A 19,611-nucleotide genomic window follows, 5' to 3' on the forward strand; every position below is an offset into this window, starting at 1 on the left:
TAAATCAGATTGAAGTTCTAATTTCAGACATGTATACGTTTCAGTTTGGCAGAGAATAAAAAGGAAAAAACATCCTGTGTCAAAGTTCACTTCCGAAAGTATCCCAAAAAGTCGAGTTTCAGTTTGACCACAGGGTGGTAGAAGTCACCTTGCTGTTGCCTGCTAATTGCTGGGATGGACTCATTTTTGCTGAGCAGTCTGCCTTTCCTCTCGCAACACTTCGTCAATGAGGACAAGGAAGGCCAAGGTGCGCCTTGTACTTGGGGTTCTTTCCATGCGGCGAAAGTTCTTCTCTGCGCAGAAATACACAGCTGTGGAGCGTACTTAGCAGCATCTGGTGTAAATTTTCACAGTCAAAAACACGCCCATAACCCACGGCACTTACATTACTCGCCCAGTGTATTTCCTGCTTGACACATTTGCATTCGATTTTAGAACTCTTGATGTTTTTTGTAGGAAAAGGCTTTTGTTTTACAGCCCTACTCTTAGTGCGGGCATATGAAGAAACCTTATATTATTACTTAAAAGTATATAGTCACATTATATGCTTAAAAAAAAGACCAAAACCCGTTTGATCATGATAAAATAAGGTTAGAATCCAGCACCGGGCATTATCAAACAAATATAAACAGATGTGCTGCCATCTAGCGGCAGTATTGCAGAACTACAATAATGGCGGTTTGCTTAAATAATAAATCATTTGTAAATAATGGCGGACCAGACTTGACCTTCTGCAGTGCCTTGCAGTAAAGCACCAGATCGCCGCGATTGAAGACCAACCATTATTAAATAAATACACTGATCTACCTCAGCGTAAGAGCCTCATATCAGAAAATGTACTCATGTCAATCAACTCTGCAGTTACATCTGAGCGATCAACGGGTTTAGCATCTGCTTCAGTGAACAGCAACGGTTAATACTGTATTCGCAGCGACATTCCAGTCTTTCCCCTCTTCGAATCATATTTTTTGTACTTTTCTTTACTGGATCTTGGACCATTCTTCATTGATTCGCTGGGAGATGCTAATAGCCGTTAGCCGCTTCCTTGTTTTATCCCCTGCTGCCCATGTGCAGTGATGTACTTCTGTGTTATTAGAAATAAACATGAAGGCCTTTATTTACTAACAAAATGAGCAAAAACAAAGCATAAAACACCAGAATAACAACTAATACGCCAGCAGGACATGATCATTTTTCATAAAAACTTTGTATGCAACCAGAGTGAGCTTTTGCTGGCCTCTTTAAAGCCTCACTCACCGGTTTCTATCGTCTTTTTTTTCAACTGTTTTGGAGAAAACTGTGGATCTCTCGTATACTTCTCCTGACTGATACATTTGAACAGTGAGATCCTTTAAAGCCTTTGTAACATGCAAAAGGTGGGAAAGTGTCTGAAAGATTTTTGTAGGAACTGTTGAACCTCATTTGCATGCAATTAAGTCAGAAGCTGCTTCAACAAGAGATTATTTTAATAGTTTGCACACTTAAAACAGGCTTGTTGCTATTTTATATTATAATGTTCAAGCTGAAGCATGAAACTTTTTCCTGCTTCTACTTTGTCACTGGACTAACAGATTTGTGAGCTCTCATCAGGATGGGTTGTGTACTCATGCTGCAAACTGAGCAAACATTCCTGTGGGCGAGGACGTCATGACACTTATCTCAGTGAGTGGGTAAAGGTCAACACAGAGACCAGAAACCCCATAAACATGCAAAGATATAGTATTTTGGGTTTACTTCCAGATGTGCTGCAGTTCTGGTTTTTAGTTTACTCTGATGCTTTTGGTTTAAAGGTTAAATTAGTGTGTTTTGCTCAAAACTTTGTGTTATTTCACAACAAACAGTGTGTAACTGACTGATTATATATATATATATTTTTGGGAAAATTATGACTGACTGTAGGAGTCTGCACAATGAAATCTAGGTGCAGTTTGTTTATGGTTTCTTGTGTGTGCCTGTTACTACAATTATAGTTCTGCTCTGAAAGACTGTGTGTGGTCCGACAGGAGCCCACTGCATTGTTCATACACAGCAGAGTGCCCAAACTGGATTGTAAATTGCCTCTTTTTTTAGTATACAAGGATATTTCTTTGTCTGTTTAATAGTCCGCAGTGCCATTTTAACCTCCCTAGCGTATTCACCATTCATAAATATTTAAGGTTTGTTTTGGCACAGAGCTTGCTGTAGTCTGACTGCTTTGTGATTTATGGTTGTCTTTTTGTTTTCTGTTTCATCTTTTCTTGTTTGCATTAAAACTCGTTCATTTTATCATAAAATGTCCAATTCCCAGATCAAAACATATTGTGGTTTATTTAAAAAAAAAAATAGAAAAGAAAATATATATTCACATATGTATAACAAAGGAAACTCAGGGAGTCGTTATATAAAATAAAATATCTCATCAAATCGGTTAACTACATATTCGAAAAAGGAGTGACAAGAAGTTTACGTTTTGTTATACTCTTTAAACCTTTTGTCTTTTTTCATCATATAAACTGCCTTCATTTTATACATGTAAAGCAGTATAGTTAACCCATATATACACATGTATGTATGTGTATGTACATATGCCATTGCACATTTTCTCGTCTATTCCTCACCTTCCATAGAAATATTTAGAAGTAAGGGTTTTTAACATTTTTTTTAAATATATTTATATTTGCACTGTACTTATGTCTGTATTCAAACTGTTTCGCAAAGTCGCTCCACAGCTTGATACACACATACTTTTGTTGTTGTTCTTACTTCTGTTTTTTTTTTTTATTCATACTTCCCCTTTAGTTATATCTATCATGTCTTTCTGTAAACATTTCTTGATTGTTTTTTGGCAGCAGATGGTGTCTTGCTTCATACATTATCTGCACTGTTTTATATTTATCCAAATCCAGAAATTTCTACATGAATTCAAAAATAATCAGATTGAGCTTTGTTTGCTTTCAAAAATCTAAATGTAAAAGTAAAGAAAATCCGGCAATACGTAAAAATGTAGCACAAAATTATAAGATGTCGGTTTGGTGCTTGTTTTTTATATGCCGTTCAAACTTGTATCTTAAGTCCATGTAGGATTGGGTAGGCTGGTAAATTTTGGGCACATCACAAAAAATGTTAAACAGATTTTTATTTACACTGTAAAAGGACAAAAAAGTTTTTTCCTCACTGTCTGAAATTGAATCCGAAACATTTCCTGTTTTAGTTGAACTAGGATTACTAAAAATATTAGTATTTTCTAAATGCCAGATTAATGAGAGAAAGTTTTATTACTGTCTTTAAAGTCAAAAGATGAAGTATATTTTGTTAGAATGTGTCATAATTGCCTTCAAACTGTATGACTTGGGACAAACATAGAGTGAATCCCTCCACGGGGTTCTGGTTCGCTGGACATTTGGCCCATTCCTCCTGACAGAACTGGTGCATATAAGTCTGGTTTGTAGACAGCCTTGTTTCCTTACAAAATTTCAGCTCTGCCCACATGCTTTCTGTGGGACTGATATCAGGGCTTTGTGACCAAAACATGGACTTTACTGTCAATGGGTCACAATGTAGCTAATTCGGCAGTATGATTTGATCTGTTTGGAAGATCAATGGTACCAAAATACTTACTTGTCTGGGACACTGAACTCGCCTCATTTCTAAACAGTATAATGGCTGAACTCTCCCATGGTGTTCATATTTGGATGAAATAGTTTGCACAAATGAAAGAGGCATCTTCAGATAACCGGAAATTGTAAGCATGGACCACACTGGTGGACTTCCACGGTTCTTTCCCAGATATTGCACAATGAAATGGTGCGTTTGAGGTGTGGCTATAAAATACATCCAGATGCAAGCCTCCTTTTGACTCCAATGATGTGAATTAACCATAGGAGCCTACAAAGCCATGGCACCATCATCTGTGCCTTACCAACTTGTGTAAGATATAGAAATCTGACTGTATGTCCATCCATCCAATGTGGGGGCTGGTACCTATCTCCAGCAGTCATTGGGTGTGAGGCGGGCATTCCTATAGTGTATGTAAACTTCTGAATGTGAAAAAAAAAAAAAAAAAAATTAAAATCTCAAAAGAGAAATCGTCTCTTCTATTGGTCTAGCATTTGAAAAAACAAATATTTTTTGGTCATTTTGACCTAATATAGGAAAGGTTTAGTCTGCTTTAATATCCTACAGGGAAGGAGAAAAGGTTATGTAAACTATATTGTATGTACAGTCATATTCAATAACTTAGAAAATTATCAAAAAGTCTATTTGTTTCAGTAAACCAATTAACTAAGGTGAGCACATTATATTAGTTACTCACAGACTGATGTTTTACATTTCTTATTTATGTTAATAACAAAAAAAATTGTTTACATGTAATGAAAACTCAACATTTAAGATTAGACTATTACATCAAACCAATAAAAAAAACATTTTGATACAACAATGTGGGCTTAATGAAATGTATTTTTAATACTTGCTTAAATATTATTTTTAAAAGTTACTGTTACAAATGAGGCCCATTGAAACTTATACAGTCATATTCAGTACATATTCTAATGTATTGAATATGACTATATTTATAACCTCCATATAGTTTTAATGTATCTGTGTAAGTAACTGCAATATTGAACTTGTTTTCTCTCTCGAGTATAGAGTACAGCCTAATGACAGAGCGTGATTAGGGTTAAAAGTGTAATAGTTGGTTAGCAGAGCAGGAGCCAGAGAATTATATTATAAGTTACTAGACAACAAAATGCTGACTGGGCATAATTATTGCCCACACAATGCATAATGACACACTGATAAAGGCTTTAAAATACTGACACACATTTTCACGGCTCTAAGTGGCTTAAATGGGCTTGCGCTGTCTTTTAGAGCCTGGCATTACACATTAGCTGCTTCATACAAGCAGTCCACACCTCTGCTATCTGTTTTTGTTAACACCAGACAGACTGCTGAGATTGTGTTTATTTATTTTTTCTTTATTTTTTTTTTGTTTTTACTGACAGCCCTTGAATCTGAGCAGCTTTTATGCTTCAGCAGGCATAAACCATCTGTAGAGCCTAGTGGGAACGAGCTTTGAAGCTCTAAACTGACCAACGCGGGTTTTGAAATATAGAAAATGTGTGAAGCAGAAATTTTGGTGTTTTTAGCCCGACTGGTCCTGCTATGTTTTTGTCAAATGTTCCATCAGCAACGTGTAGTCTCTCTATAATTAAACTTAATTTCACCATAATGCTCTCTTATACATTTCTTTTGCGTATTTTTAAATTCTTTTTAGCCATGCAGCAGGCGGAGGATAATGTGGGTGAGGGGCCCACTTCCACAGGCGTGAAAGACATCGACCTGCTTTTTCTGCGTGGCATCATGGAAAGTCCAATTGTACGCTCCCATCCTCAGGTAGCACACACACTTACACACACACTGAGGTCAGGGTTAGAGACTGTGAGCCGGACTAACCTGTAGTCATCTCGAAGACCCCCTCTGCACCCCTTGCTTGCTCTGGCTGAGGTGCTTAAGTACAGTAAGGCTCCGACAAACACATGCTGCAGAATACCTGATGTGTACCTACGTCTAATAAGAAAAGGACCCAGCTTTGCCCTGCTATGTTTTTTTTTTTATTGACTATGCATGAACGCACCCCTTTTTAATTACTAATTGTTTTCCTTAACATGTCTTTACCGCTGTCTCAAATCTTTTGTATGGTAAGTTCATTTTGAGCACAGATGTGCAGTAGGTCCTGCCAGCCAGGCTTGCAAATTTCCACCTTGCACCTGTTCCCTGCAGGGCTGTGATATTTAGAAATGTCATTAGCCATTTCAATGTAACACAAGGCGAAAAACAGCTGGTCGTTTACAGCAGAACGTAGCCTCATATCATACCAGTAGCATAAAACATGCACAACACAGAGAGTTGTCAGGAGGACCTACCCGCTCTGAGGTTATTTGTCCCCTCCAGGCTCAGGAGCCGCAGGAGGATGTGAAGCTGGAAGCTGTGCAGGACAACAACGTGGAGCTGGTGACAGAGATCCTGGGCGACATCAGCAGCCTCAAGGTGAAAGATGACAGCGCAACTGAACTGTCTAGGATACTCAAGGAGCCCCACTTCCAGGTGAGACAGAGGATGGGCAAAAGACAGGAAAGTAGTGTCCAGAGCTATCCCCATAGCCAGAATATTCTGGATGCAGTGACAGTGATGTTTAAAAGTGAATGTTTAGCATCTTATACTACAAACGTGTTAAACAAATAACATGCCTTGCATTGAACGGTGAACTGACAAAGTTTTAATATTTCAACGTGGGTTAGTTGATTTTTGGGCCATGTCTTACGCTATCCTCTATTTCTGGACCAACCAAAGGCTTTACACAAGCTGGACCAATGGACGTTAGTACTGTGAGCCCAGCACGCCCTCTTAACAAATCAGAGCCATCCGAGCTGTTAGCTGGAAATTAAGACCCTGTGGACCTACTGAGTAAAAGAGACAGAGTAGGAGGAAGGTAGATGCTGGGTTGATAGAAAAGGAAAACAGATATAACATCATAGACTGCACATGTAAGTGTGAAGAGTATGTGAGTTGTTGTTGATTATCTAAGTAAAGTATTTTAGGAACAAGTAACCGTCATTTCCGGATTGGACAAAAGCTGTTTTTAGGGATAATCAGTGAACCAAAAAAATTGAGTGATGACAATTGGAAATTAATCCTACATTTTAATCCATTAGTTAATTGATTATTTTTTTTAATGGATATGTGAGAAGTGGTGACATTGTGGTTAGTGAGCGGGGTGTTTGTATCTTAGAGAGGCTGCACGGTTCCCGGTTCGACTCCCAGACACTGCTACTCTGGGTCCCTGAGCAAAAACCCTTAGCCCCAGAATGCTCCCCCGTTGCCCCACAGTTTCAGCCCACAGCTCCCAAAGGATGAATGGTTTAAATGCAAAAGACACATTTCACTGGAACGTATGTTGCAATGACAATAAAGATGATTATTATCATTGATTAAGAACAACTCAGAATATTGCTTCGTCATAGTGAGAAGCAACCCCTACGAAAATGTGTTTTCCTCTACAAATACAGCATGGATGCTTTTTGCAGAATTCATAAATCAATCTCCTGACACCAACACTTGGTTATAAAGTAGTTCACCAGAAACATCAGAAGATCAAAAATAGAAAAGAATAGTCTTTCGAAAACAGAAGCTAAAGGGCTAGATGTCGTAGAGTCGGTGCAGGGAAGTCTTAAGCACACTAGTGACAATGATGGATAAAAAAAAGTATGTTTAAAATACTAATGTCTGTGCTTGTAGTGAGGTGTTAGCTAAAAGTTGCTAACACTTGCTAGCTATTAGGTGATTTGCTAGTAATGTCATGCTAGCTAGAAGTAGCTACAAATTCATCTATCCCAAATTTACCTTACATCCTTGCATTAAAATAAATATCTAACACTATTACATGCTAACGTTTTATTCTGGCATTAGCTAATATGGCAGCATTGGCTAACAGCTACTTACAACATATTGGCTAACCAAAGCTTAAACTGTTTACAATGTAAACAGCGGCCACTACGCTAGCATTAGCTAAACCTCTAATGTTAGCCAACATGCTAAAATGAGTGTGAACACCTGGAATCTGATAATTGCCCATTACTTGTAACTCACTGAATGCTCGAGGGGCATTTTTATCTGACAGTATAGAGAAAGAACCTTCAGGGACCACAGGAGATCTGACTGATTTGAAAGCTTAACAAATTTCTTTCTATGGGCAACACTTGTTTATAAAAGTTACATATTTCCAAAAGTTTAAAAGTTAAACATAGCTGTCATGTCGTGAAAGAGCTGAAGGTCCTTGTTTGTTTGGACAAACTTGGCAATTAAAGCCGATTATCATTCTGATGCTTGAACAGCCAGGTCTACGTCTCAGTAGCTCAATGCTTTCAGGAGTCTGAGTACTTTATAGGATTTACACAATTAATGCAACTTATTTCATAGTCATCATATTTACCATGCATTTTATGTCCAACTTAAGCCAAGTTACTTCAACTTAGACTGACCAGTAAAATGCAGTTAGCTTTTCTAGTTGCAGCCTTATTTACCTTCTCAGACAACCAGACTTAGTCAGACTTAAGCTGTAAAGAGTGAATGAAATTGAGCAAGAGGCCTTCTTTTTTCTTAATCATCAGGAAAGAACATAATTAGTTCTCTTGCTTGCTTAACTTACTATTACTTTACCTGTCTCACATATCCTTTCTCTCTCACTCAGTCCCTTTTGGAGGCCCACGACATGGTGGCATCAAAATGCTATGAAGTACCTCCACCAACTGAGACGGGCAACGACGCAGCAGTGAACAGCGCGCTCATGCAGGCCGACGCCGTCCGCATGATCGGCATTCGAAAGAAGGCCGGCGAGCCGCTGGTGAGCCGAGACGAACACCAACCGAATGCGTTTTATAGTCGGCGTGTCTGTGCCAGCGTATACTGTGTGGTGCATGAATGATTCAAGAGGGAAGCATCCGGGGCGATACATTTCATTCCCATTTATCTACCTCGCAGGGTGTGACTTTTCGGGTGGAGAAGGACGACCTGGTCATCGCCAGGATCCTCCACGGCGGCATGATCGACAGGCAGGGATTGCTCCACGTGGGTGACATCATTAAAGAAGTGAATGGCAAGGACGTCGGCAACAACCCCACGGAGCTGCAGGAGATGCTGAAAAACTGCAGCGGCGGGATCACGCTGAAGATCCTCCCCAGCTACAGGGACGCTCCTGCACCTCCACAGGTAAAACAACAGGACCGCGTCGTCCGTTGGTGGAGCGAAACGACGCGTGAAGAGCGGCAGCTGTTTGGGTGGTAGCACCGGCCTTGTGATCTGTCTCTTCTTCAAACCTCTGTGCATGAATGTGAACCATGGGAGCCCTATTAATAACACTCCACATGCTATCTAGGTCAGAATTGCTGTTTCTGCCTGACACACACACACACATGCTTCCTGTAGGTACATGTGCCCTCACATGGAAAGTACAGTAGGTTATAAAATCTTCATTTACTCTTGTATGATCATGACTGATGAAATAAAAATAAAAATGGACGATTTTTCAAATTTTACAGAAACTGACAATGCTAAGAGATGGAGGGTAGGGAGGCGGTTAAATTCACTAAATAGATGTAAAGGCAATTGAAAAATAATCCAAAACCCCATTCTGCTCTGTGGCTCCGAGTATCCTGAGCTCTGTACTTTACTGTTTTATTACTTCCTCTGGCTGTTTGTTTAATCTAATACATCAGCCAGCATACTTAGCGTCCCTGACAAACGCCTCCGCAGTTGGACAATAGTGACGAGCAGTACTGGGGGGGCCCTGTAAGATTCTAACGTCACTTTTTTTTTTTTCTTACATCAGTATCTTCTTCTGATTACAAAAACTAAACATCAACAGATTTAGGTGCTGCAGAGGGTTGGAACTGAACATGTGATCCCCACAGGTGTATGTGCGGCCGTACTTTGACTACGATCCGGCCAGTGACAACCTGATCCCCTGTCGAGAGGCGGGGATGGCCTTCAAGAGAGGCGACATCCTTCAGATCGTCAACAGGGAGGATCCCAATTGGTGGCAGGTGAGCTTTCCTCGGTTTCTTGCTTATGACTGAATATCCACAAAGGTTACAAGGCCAAATAAGTCTCAAACTGCTGTGTAATCCATTGCAGGCGTGTCACGTAGTGGGTGGTGCAACGGGACTAATACCCAGTCAGTTCTTGGAGGAGAAGAGAAAAGCATTTGTCCCTAGAGACTTTGACGGCTCAGGTTTGTTTCTGTTCCATCTGGCTGGTGTTACAGTTGTGGTCTGAAGCCTAAATGCAGTCGCCATGAGCATGAATGTCATATTAATTTTAGCTTTTAATGATGCAACAAACCCGCTTTTAAGCATAGTCTACAATATTCCAATAGGGACGACGTTGGAGCACGTTGCCATGCTTGAAGACATTGTTCTGTTTTCCAAGTTCTCAACTGCCTGACCCAAACATTTACATTTAGGTGAAAGGAAATTGTTTGGGAATGTTTAGGAAGCATCGGGGGTAAAGTCTTTTTATACACATGAGGGCCACCATCATCACTGTCTGTATGAAGAGAGATCAACATAGATTAGGAGCGCCTGTTCTAAAGAGAACTCCTTCGACATTGACTGAAATTTACTACGGCCCAGGGGGACAAGCCAAATGCCGTCTGGAGAGAATGTTTGTGGTCAGATGAGATAAAGGTTAAGCTGTTTGGTCCCAATGACAAGAAGTATCCTCGAAAAAAGGTCAAGGTGAGGCTTTCAAACCAAAAACATTGTACAAAATGTAAAGCATAGTGGTATCATGCAGGTTTGTTCTGCTGACTTTTAACCTACTTAGTTGCACGTGTCTTTAATTTCTTGAGTATGCTAGTTTTAATAACATTAATGTTGTAACTTTGCTCTTTGCTGCTGGTACACTTGAATTTCTACCACTGTGGGACAATAAAGGATATTTCTATTCTATTCTATTCCAATCTAATCTTTCCTATATTTAAAACATTCAAAACACAGTTCATGTCTGCCTCCATCTGGCCAAAGGCTGCAACTGCAACCAAGTACAAGGAAATAAACGGTCCTTCGCTTTCCTTTTTAGGAATCCTCTGTGGCACCTTAGCTGGGAAAAAGAAGAAAAAGATGATGTATTTAACAGCCAAGAATGCAGGTAAAAACACTCTCCCCACTGTTGGTTGACAGTTCATATTATCATTTTTGTTTTTTCAAACCTATAAAATGCTGGCGATGATTCTCGGTGGCCAAGGACATGGCAAATCCAAAAAGAAGCTTAAAAAAGCAAAACATCTGGACTTCGGTTCTTGTGGTTAAAAACGTTTCACTCTTCATCCAATGGGCTTTCTCAATTCAAAACTAATGAGGGAGAAGTTGCTGTTCTGCAGATCTAAAATCATATGCAGGCTGAGTGTGTTTAGTGCCATTGTTAGCCTATCTTCTGTGTCTAGAATATGATCATTTTGGTCCTGGATCAACATAAGACTAGGCTCAGCTGTGGACCTACACCTCAAGGCCAAGGGAATTTCTTTTGAGGACCAAACTGTTCATATCCTGGACAGAGAAGATACTTCGAGAGAGTAGTGAGGTAATCCATTTACGTCAAAAGAGAAAAAAAGCATCACCAAACAGAGGAGTTAGCCTCAGGTTTCAGCTTTCAAAAACTATACCATCCAGAATTAAGCCCTGACACCCACTCATTTTCACAACAATTCACACCTTGTTGCATGTGACCAAACATCTCTCGGTGATCCAGGCTAACCAACGGCGCCCTATTGTTAGGGGCAGGCCAATCTGCATGTACATTTAGATCCGCCGAAATGTTACTTCTCAGCTCAGAAGCTAGGAACTTCTCCCCCTCCAAGGAGAAGGCTCTTTGGACGAAGAGCAAAAGGTTTTAAACTAGAAGAACTGAAGTCTTATTTTTGTATCTATTTTCTTTCTTTTGGATCAAGTTTTCAAAAATGTTTTTAAACAGAGTTCGACAGACACGAGTTGCAGATCTATGAGGAAGTAGCCAAAGTCCCTGCGTTCCAGAGAAAGACGCTGGTCCTGATCGGTGCTCAGGGGGTGGGCCGACGCAGCCTGAAGAATCGACTGATGGTCCTCCACCCCACACGCTTTGGGACCACTATACCATGTATGTTATACTCCTACTCTCAGTGCCTCGCAAAGTATTCGGGGCGGACAACTAGCACTGAACATACCACCTTTCACCGAATCCAGATACCTCGCGGCGGCCCCGTGACGAGGAGCTGAGCAGCAACACCTATCACTTTACCTCACGGACGGAGATGGAGGCGGACGTCAAGGCCGGCCGCTTCCTGGAACACGGCGAGTACGACGGCAACCTGTACGGCACGAAAATCGACTCCATCCACGAGGTGGTTGCCGCGGGGCGCACCTGCATCCTAGACGTAAACCCCCAGGTACGAGGCAAAGAATCTCCCTCCCCCCACAGAAGGGCTGGCAGATAAAGAGAGAACCGCAGCGTATATCACAATAAGTCTACTGCAGTTGGAAAGCAAGGGTGTTAAAAAGTAAACGGGTCTCTTCTGGAATGTCCCCTCCAGGCTTTGAAGGTCCTGAAGACAGCAGAGTTCATGCCCTACGTGGTTTTCATCGCAGCGCCTGATTTTGATACACTCAAAGGCATGCACAAAGCGGTGGTGGATGCAGGCCTCACAACCAAACAGCTCACCGTAAGTAAGCACTCAGCATGCACCACAGTGATCACCCATCCATTGTCTACAGGCAGTTGTCTGTGCAGGGTCGCAAAATGCCCCCTGCCACAGAGCGCCAGTCCCTCACAGGGCAACGCAGAGACGCACAGGACAAACAATATAGAAATACTCTGAAATTCCGATAAAACTTGCTCGATAGCCACGTTAAAGCTAGTTTCATCGGCTGAACCCGCCATGTTCTTTAGACTGAACTGTCGCGCTTCTCATTGCGTCACACCTCAACCCGCCTCAAAGCCAACGCTGATTGGACGTTCGTTTGGTGAACTGCTCCAAATTTTCTTTAACGGAGAGTAGCCAGACTGATCTGCGAGTGAAACCTTGAAAGCTCGCGAGATCAGGATGGTCTCACGAGGCTAAGCTTCCCTACCAATATAGGTCTAGGAATGTTTGTGCATTTGTGATGAATGTGGCTGAACAAGATATGTAAGATAACGAAAAAGTCTGTAAATATAATTATTTGTACATGTTTATCCAGACCTAAAGAATGCCTTAATAAAATCCCAGTTTTGTTCAGAGAACATGGAACCCTGCGGATATAAACACCTGAAGTTTCTTTTATTAGCTCACACAAATAGTCTTACCCTGAACATATGATCTACCTCAAATCGCACTCGCTTCCATTCTCCATGCCGCAAACATCTTTTTTTCCAGTTCAGCCCGTACACGTCTCCGAAGCTGACCTGTAACTCCATGTCTCTGCAGGACGTGGACCTGAGGAAGACGGTGGACGAGAGCGCCCGCATCCAGAGGGCTTACAACCACTACTTCGACCTGACCATCATCAACGACAACCTGGACAAAGCCTTTGAGACGTTACAGGCCGCCGTGGACAAACTGTGCGCCGAGCCTCAGTGGGTCCCAGTCAACTGGGTTTATTAAGGACCAAAAGCAGCGATCTTAAGCGTTTTCTGACCAAAAAAAAAAAAAAAAAAAAACGGCCAATGGAGAGGACATGGAGGAGACACTACTGAATATCTGATTGTTCTTTCTCCTCCTAGACCTGCACACTGTGCACCTCCTTTTCTCCTCGAAAACTCGAAGGGAAAGAGATGCCGATGTATTTTCTAACTTTCTTTTTTTTTATGAAAAATGTTTATACCCAGTGAGGACTCGAGCTGATAATTATTCAAACTTATGGTCATGCATTTGGGCCGGTTTTGCTTTCCATTTAATTTATTGTTGTAGTTCTTAGTGTTGCAGATGGCTTTGTATCGCCAGTCTTCCATCCATGACGCGCAAGATTCATCGGCACCAGGAAGAGGACCGAGCAGTCGTTGCCATGTCTGAACAGCCGTTTTTCTTCCTCCATCTGAATTGAACTCATTTGCTTTGATTTCTTTTTTCTTTTTTTTTTCAAGTAATACATCAGCCTCCATCCACCAGCTGGATCAAGGACTAATCCAGCAGTTAAGAAGGAAATAAAAACAAGTTTTAATTTCCTTTTTACAGGGATCAAACTCTTCATCTGGTCTTTCTGTGTCATAATTTTCTTTTCTATCAGTGTTGTGATTAATAGTCTGTAGCGTTTGATCAGATGTGACCTCAGTTTCATTTATTTTTTACCTGAAGCGTGTCACTTTGTCATTGTCCAGCGTCTTCACAAGCCAATCTGTTCATGTTGTGTTTTTATAAATGTGACTCACTCTGTCCCTTTTGTTCAGCGACTCCAATTTCCTCCCCGATCCCTGGATCTCGACTGAAACCGATGCAGTCAGATCCGACGAAGCGAAAACCGTGAAACTGTAGCGTTTTTTTCTCCCGCGTCGTCGTTTAAGCATCAACACAAAGTAATTGACTTGTTTGAGGAATTTGTTTGCACCTCAGATAAGAGCTAAATTACCTCATATTAATGTTTCATAGTCATTTTTTCACAATGTTGAGTTTTATTTGCATCAGCCTTGCTGCGTGATTGAATCGACCCACAGTGTGTGTTTTTACATTTTTATTAGTAAAGTTCTAATTAATAAAGTTTATCAGATCTTACAGCTGTGGTTGTAATTTTTTCCACCCCCCCAGGCAATGGGTTAAAACAAATTAAGACAGAGGAAAAACACTAGCCATCTATTGTCCAGGATGTTTTCAATTTGGACAATATTGGATGTATTAATGTTTCTTGATTTATTATATAAAATCCCAACAAACTAGGTTAATGGCTATCAAATCGTAAAAAAAAAAAAAGATAAATACCTTTGCCTAAATATGCTCCCCTCCAAAGTTTTTTATTCTGTCTTCAAGTGAAATAATTCATCACCTTTATTAAAAGAGTCAAGTGGAACAGTACTGAAAGGATTTAAAATAAAAAAATAATCACAACAGAGGGTATTTTAAACATTTTTATTAACGCAACTTACAGTCAAGCCAAAGTGTGAGCTATATTAAAATGATACGTATTCACATTATGTCCTAACAAGGTTTACAGCATGTTTTGTGTTCTGTAAAGCAAAATTATTATCCAAAAAAAAAGAAAAAAAAAAAAAAGTAAATGTGGAGCAGAATTCAGAAAACGCTTACATCTTTACAACATCAACGACACAAACGGGGAGCTTAGCGGTGGATGTGAACAACTTAAATTCAGCAACATGAAGAACCCTCACCAGGACAGGAAGGACAGCAAACTCAGCTTTTTTGGCATGTCGGTGGTTTTAGAGAACAAGAGGGAGAGAAGTGAAGGGAGGTCTGAAGTCACGCAGCTTTGCAGAGCTGCCTCTGCCGAAGGACCCGGGTTGAAATGGAAATGCTTAAAGCATGAAATAAAAAAAAATAAAAAAATAAAAAGAGGGGGAAAAAAAACACACACACACACACGAGAAAATTGAGCGTCTTGTAATCAGATGAACGATTTGGTTTTTTGATCTCCTTCAAATAGAAAGAAGTCAACTACATCTCCAGGACAGGCTCTACATTCACAGGAGGTAGATAACGTGGCGATGACAACGATGACCATGTGTGTGTGGGGGTGCGGTGGAGTCCGGGGTATTGTAGTGCATAATTTCTTCCACTTTAAGGCCAAATGGGAACTTTGCGTGTAGCTCCAAGGCTATATTAAGACAAAGGTGTAAGGGGGGGTGGTTGGGGTGCTTAGGTACAAGGTGAAGCAGATCCAGCCCTTCCATGGCGATACCTGAGTTAACAGCCGTGTCTGAACACACGCTTGGTGCACCATCAACTCTTTGTCTACAAAATCCTTTTTCTTTTTTTTTTAATGGCAAAAAGGGAAAGTTAACATGAGTGGAGGAAGATTTGGCGAAGATTCGAGTGGATTTGGCCAAACGGTGTTGTTGCAACAAGAACCGGCAGAGGCATGTGTGCAGCTCGTCGTGACATTCAGACCTCCCATTGGGGGAAAAATTCAAAATGAGTTGGACAATACACTCAAAGAGGACAAAACAGAGTCAATGCAGCATATATCAGGCTTATGAGGTACTTCATGAATATATATATATTTATATAGATATAGATAGATATATTGACTTTTTTAGAAAAGCTTCTCAAAGTCATTATTCCTTATAGTTCCTATTGATAGCATAAAATACCTCGTCAGTTTTTTTTTTCTAAACTGTCAGCCCAAGCTAACTGGGCTTTTTTTTTTTTCATCTTTTTTTTTTCCAGAGACTGCTTTCAAAAAGTGCAAAACACAAATACTGATCGTTCTATGCAGCATCTACACGCAAGGTTGTCAAAAACGGAGAAATGCCTTACGCGGCACCGCAGATTTTTTTTTTTTTTTTTTGCAAAACCCTTTACGATGAGACGAGGCTCGACACCTAATGCTGGAGCAGATAGAGAAGAAGGAGAGATTCGACAAAGCAAAACCTCGACTGCCAACACGCAGGCCGTCTCGAGCTTAGACTGGCTCTTTAAAGAGACACCAGCTTACATGTACCTTTGGTCGAACGATTTGATACGCTGTCAATTAGGCTGAAGCAAGTTTATTCCTTTAACGAGCAAACGTAAGGGTTCGCTGAGTGTAACAACTAGGAGGAAGGGCAGAAATGAGCAGAGCACGCGTTTTACGGTGGAAACATGAGTCATGCCAAAAGGTTCTGGATTACTAATAAAACTAAAAAGGGAATCAAGCTGGTTGAAAATCCCACGAAAAGACCCGCTGCTGCCGTCAGACTGTCACACCAGACGAAGCCCACGTACCGGTGGCCTACAACCCTCGCGCCAAGAACTCCGCCGCCGACGCACAGAATCCACAGTCGCCAAGCAAGTCAGCATCACAATGGTATGTGTGAAAGATCCAGTCATGATTATGGTTTGTATTACGCGAGGAGGAGCCCTAGAGTTAGTGCTGGGCTCTCCGGATCGGTAAAAAAAAAAAAACACTAAAACAAATAAATTTGGTCCATTAAATATTGAGTACAGCAACTCTATGGATTGAAAGTTTTGAAAAAAAAAACAGCACAGTACTGTTGGTTTGGTCACTACGAGATTTGCGTTTTTGTTGCCGTTCTCATAAACACGCGGGATAACAGTGGCAAGCACCAGACGCTGCTCTGAGGTAGTTCTTTACAAGCTGACGGATAAAAACAAAAAACAAAAAAAATGTATTTTAAAAGTAAATCTTAACATGGGAAATTCTTTTTACGCCCACTGCCTGGCAGAAGGGGGTGTGTGCAGACCAGCATGATGGCATTGACTTAAACGTCATTTAAAAAAGACGTTGACACTAAAAATTGCACTGGACGCAGACGGGTGCTGTTACTTCTGCTTAAGTTTTAAGGACTTAAAAGACGTGGCTGAAGAGATGATTTGTGTGTCCATATTGCCATTTAAACACTAGTTTACTTGCCAGATGCAAAACGAATACCAATAGGTGATGACCAATGTAAACGCAGTACTTTAAGCTGACCAGTAGGGCTGCAGCAACACTCGAGTTTACAAGATGTGTAATGTTTGTTCAGGAAAACAAAAAAGATTTTTAGTACTTTTGGGGAAAATTATGACTCACGGTTTTATTGCTTTCATTAAACACAAACTGGGTTTTAAAGAACCGGAATCAAGAACTTGATTTGTTGGTTTTCATGCTTGTTTCACTCTGAGCTCCTCCTAATTCCATAACACATGTTGCTCCTGATTCATAAAAACTAAAATGTTCTGATCAGTTGATAAATGAGACTCGGATTTTAGATTTTGAACTAGAAGTGATCAAATGCTGTTGTAACAGAGTTGTTTACCAGTCTGGTGAGAAATTTAGTCAATCCTGTCAATGTAACAATGAAACTAAAACGCCGCTTCCATGTGTAGGAAGAGGTGCTGCCTGGTTCCAGTGCCAACGAAAACTCACCAATTACCCCTCAATGACTTCAGACCCGTTGCCCTGACATCCCAACATCATGAAGGTCTTACAGAGACTCCTGTTGGCCCGCCTGAGTAAGCAAACCTATCGCAGAGTAAAAGACGCCATCATACACCTGCTTCAACAAACCCATTAGTCATTTAGACAAGGCAGACTGCACTGCGAGGATCATGTTCTTTGATTTCTCCAGTGCATTTAACACAATTCAGCCTGATGAGACTCAGGTGGAGGCCTCAACAACCACCTGGATCAGAGATTACCTAACAGACCACAGTTTTAGAGACTGAAGGGTTGTGTCTCTAACCAGGTCAGCAGCCCAGGAGCACCACAGGGGGCTATACTCTCACCGTTCCTTTTCACTCTTCACACCTCCAATACAAGACAGACTCCTTTCATCTGCATTGCTACCAAGATGACTCAGCAGTTTGTAGCAAAGATGGACAGGAAGCCGAGTACAGGGAGCTGGTGGACCACCTTGTGGCATGTTGCAGAAACAATCATCTCATCTTGACTGAGAACAAAAGAGATTTGTAGATTTCAGCAGAAACAGGAAAAGGTTCAACACTATTTCCACTATGGGAGAGGAGGGTAAAGTTGCTCTGCATCTTTGAAGATCTTAAACAATCATGTCAAGGTGAGGAGCAAATGTAGGTCGCCATCCCACTTCAAGACTGAGTCCTGTAGCTAGATACGTTCATACTATAACAGTGAAGGTCTCGTACACGTTACTTTGCCGTCTCCTGGCTGTGAGTAACTGGGCGGACGTGACCAGAAACAAACAGACTCTTCAGAGGGTTTATGTAAAAACAGGAATGGGAGAATGATGCCCGGTGAAAATCAAATTATTACCTACTTGCACGAAAAAAAAAACATAACCTGCCGCTAACAACTAAAAGCTGTCAAAACAGCGCGTCGTTCAACCTCAGAAGAAAAGATTACAGGACGAGCCGGATTCTCAGGCTGAGGGGCTGAAGCACAAACTGGAAATCTCACAAGAAATCCTAGATTTATTTTGATATAAAAACTGATGCGCGCCTTCGAACAAGCATGAATCCACGACTTCCCTTCACGCCAGTGTGATTTGTCGCTCTCCAGATCGCCCGATAAGGAAAAGATCGGAGATCCTTGCTAAGAAGACAGTCTCCGGTTTATAAGAACAGAGCCACACAGTAATATTAATAATAATAATAATAAAACTTTGTACAGAAGCAGAGCTTTAAAATGAACTCCGATTGTTTCTTCCACAATATTATAAACCCACACAGACTAATCACATTCAGTACTATCTGAAGATGTGGAAAACAGGCTCTACTTGTTTATATAAGCAACAGCTTTGCTAAACAACACAGAAAAGCAGCTCAGAGAAGAGAGAAATGACTATACAGATGGGAATGCCTTTATCTAATAGTGGCTGATTCATACGGAATCAGCTTTAATCAAAAAAATCAAAAGATGATCAGGCTTAAAGACAATCAACTACAACTTTAGACACAAAAATAAAGAAATATATTCTATTGCATACTTTGATATGGTAACTATAGTTCATATTGGCTATTTCTGGCACCTGCTCTATTCCAGGCTTTGTCTTCCCAAAAGGAAAACCTTAAAACAAAACAAAAAAACTAATATGCAAATTCAACACATTTAGGAAAAATATAGTGATCTGTAAGGTGTTCAGGGGTACCACCATAGGTAATCTGTACACATCTCTATGCATCCGACGTAAAACGATGCAGTACGCCACATTCACCCAGATTGGGGATGTTTGTCACCGTTGTAAAACATTCTTGATTGAAGTCAATTTAAAAAAGAGAAAATGTGACGCGTCAAAGACTCCGCTGAGCCTCGCTCCGTGGTTCGTTTTGGTCTCTCACCCGGGAACGGTAGCTTAGCCAACGGGACACGCAGCGCTTTGGCATCCAACGAGCCGGCTCGCAATGTTCCTTCCAGCAGCTTTTCAGCTCCTTTAAAAAAAAACACCTTTCAGTTTGGTTTATAGGAAACACATTTATACGCAACGCTTGGATACAAAGGCGAC

General features: G+C 40.9%; 1 protein-coding gene across 3 annotated transcripts in view; it reads left to right on the forward strand.

Moving 5' to 3' along the window:
- The window catches only part of mpp6b (membrane protein, palmitoylated 6b (MAGUK p55 subfamily member 6)), a 31,839-nt gene extending 17,585 nt beyond the window's left edge, over window positions 1–14,254 (forward strand). For 2 of the 3 annotated variants that reach the window (XM_036145011.1, XM_036145013.1), the window contains 11 exons: window positions 5,255–5,373; window positions 5,932–6,084; window positions 8,228–8,380; window positions 8,518–8,745; window positions 9,447–9,578; window positions 9,670–9,766; window positions 10,615–10,683; window positions 11,506–11,667; window positions 11,754–11,956; window positions 12,101–12,229; window positions 12,974–14,254. In XM_036145011.1, coding sequence (XP_036000904.1) covers window positions 5,255–5,373; window positions 5,932–6,084; window positions 8,228–8,380; window positions 8,518–8,745; window positions 9,447–9,578; window positions 9,670–9,766; window positions 10,615–10,683; window positions 11,506–11,667; window positions 11,754–11,956; window positions 12,101–12,229; window positions 12,974–13,150 — 1,622 coding nt within the window. In that variant the 3' untranslated portion in view covers window positions 13,151–14,254. The remainder of the gene's footprint in view (window positions 1–5,254; window positions 5,374–5,931; window positions 6,085–8,227; window positions 8,381–8,517; window positions 8,746–9,446; window positions 9,579–9,669; window positions 9,767–10,614; window positions 10,684–11,505; window positions 11,668–11,753; window positions 11,957–12,100; window positions 12,230–12,973) is intronic. The other variant, XM_036145012.1, reaches the window with a different exon arrangement.
- Window positions 14,255–19,611: the final 5,357 nt, after the last annotated feature.

This window comes from Fundulus heteroclitus, chromosome 13, assembly GCF_011125445.2.
Source record: "Fundulus heteroclitus isolate FHET01 chromosome 13, MU-UCD_Fhet_4.1, whole genome shotgun sequence".
Taxonomy (NCBI): Eukaryota; Metazoa; Chordata; class Actinopteri; order Cyprinodontiformes; family Fundulidae; genus Fundulus; species Fundulus heteroclitus.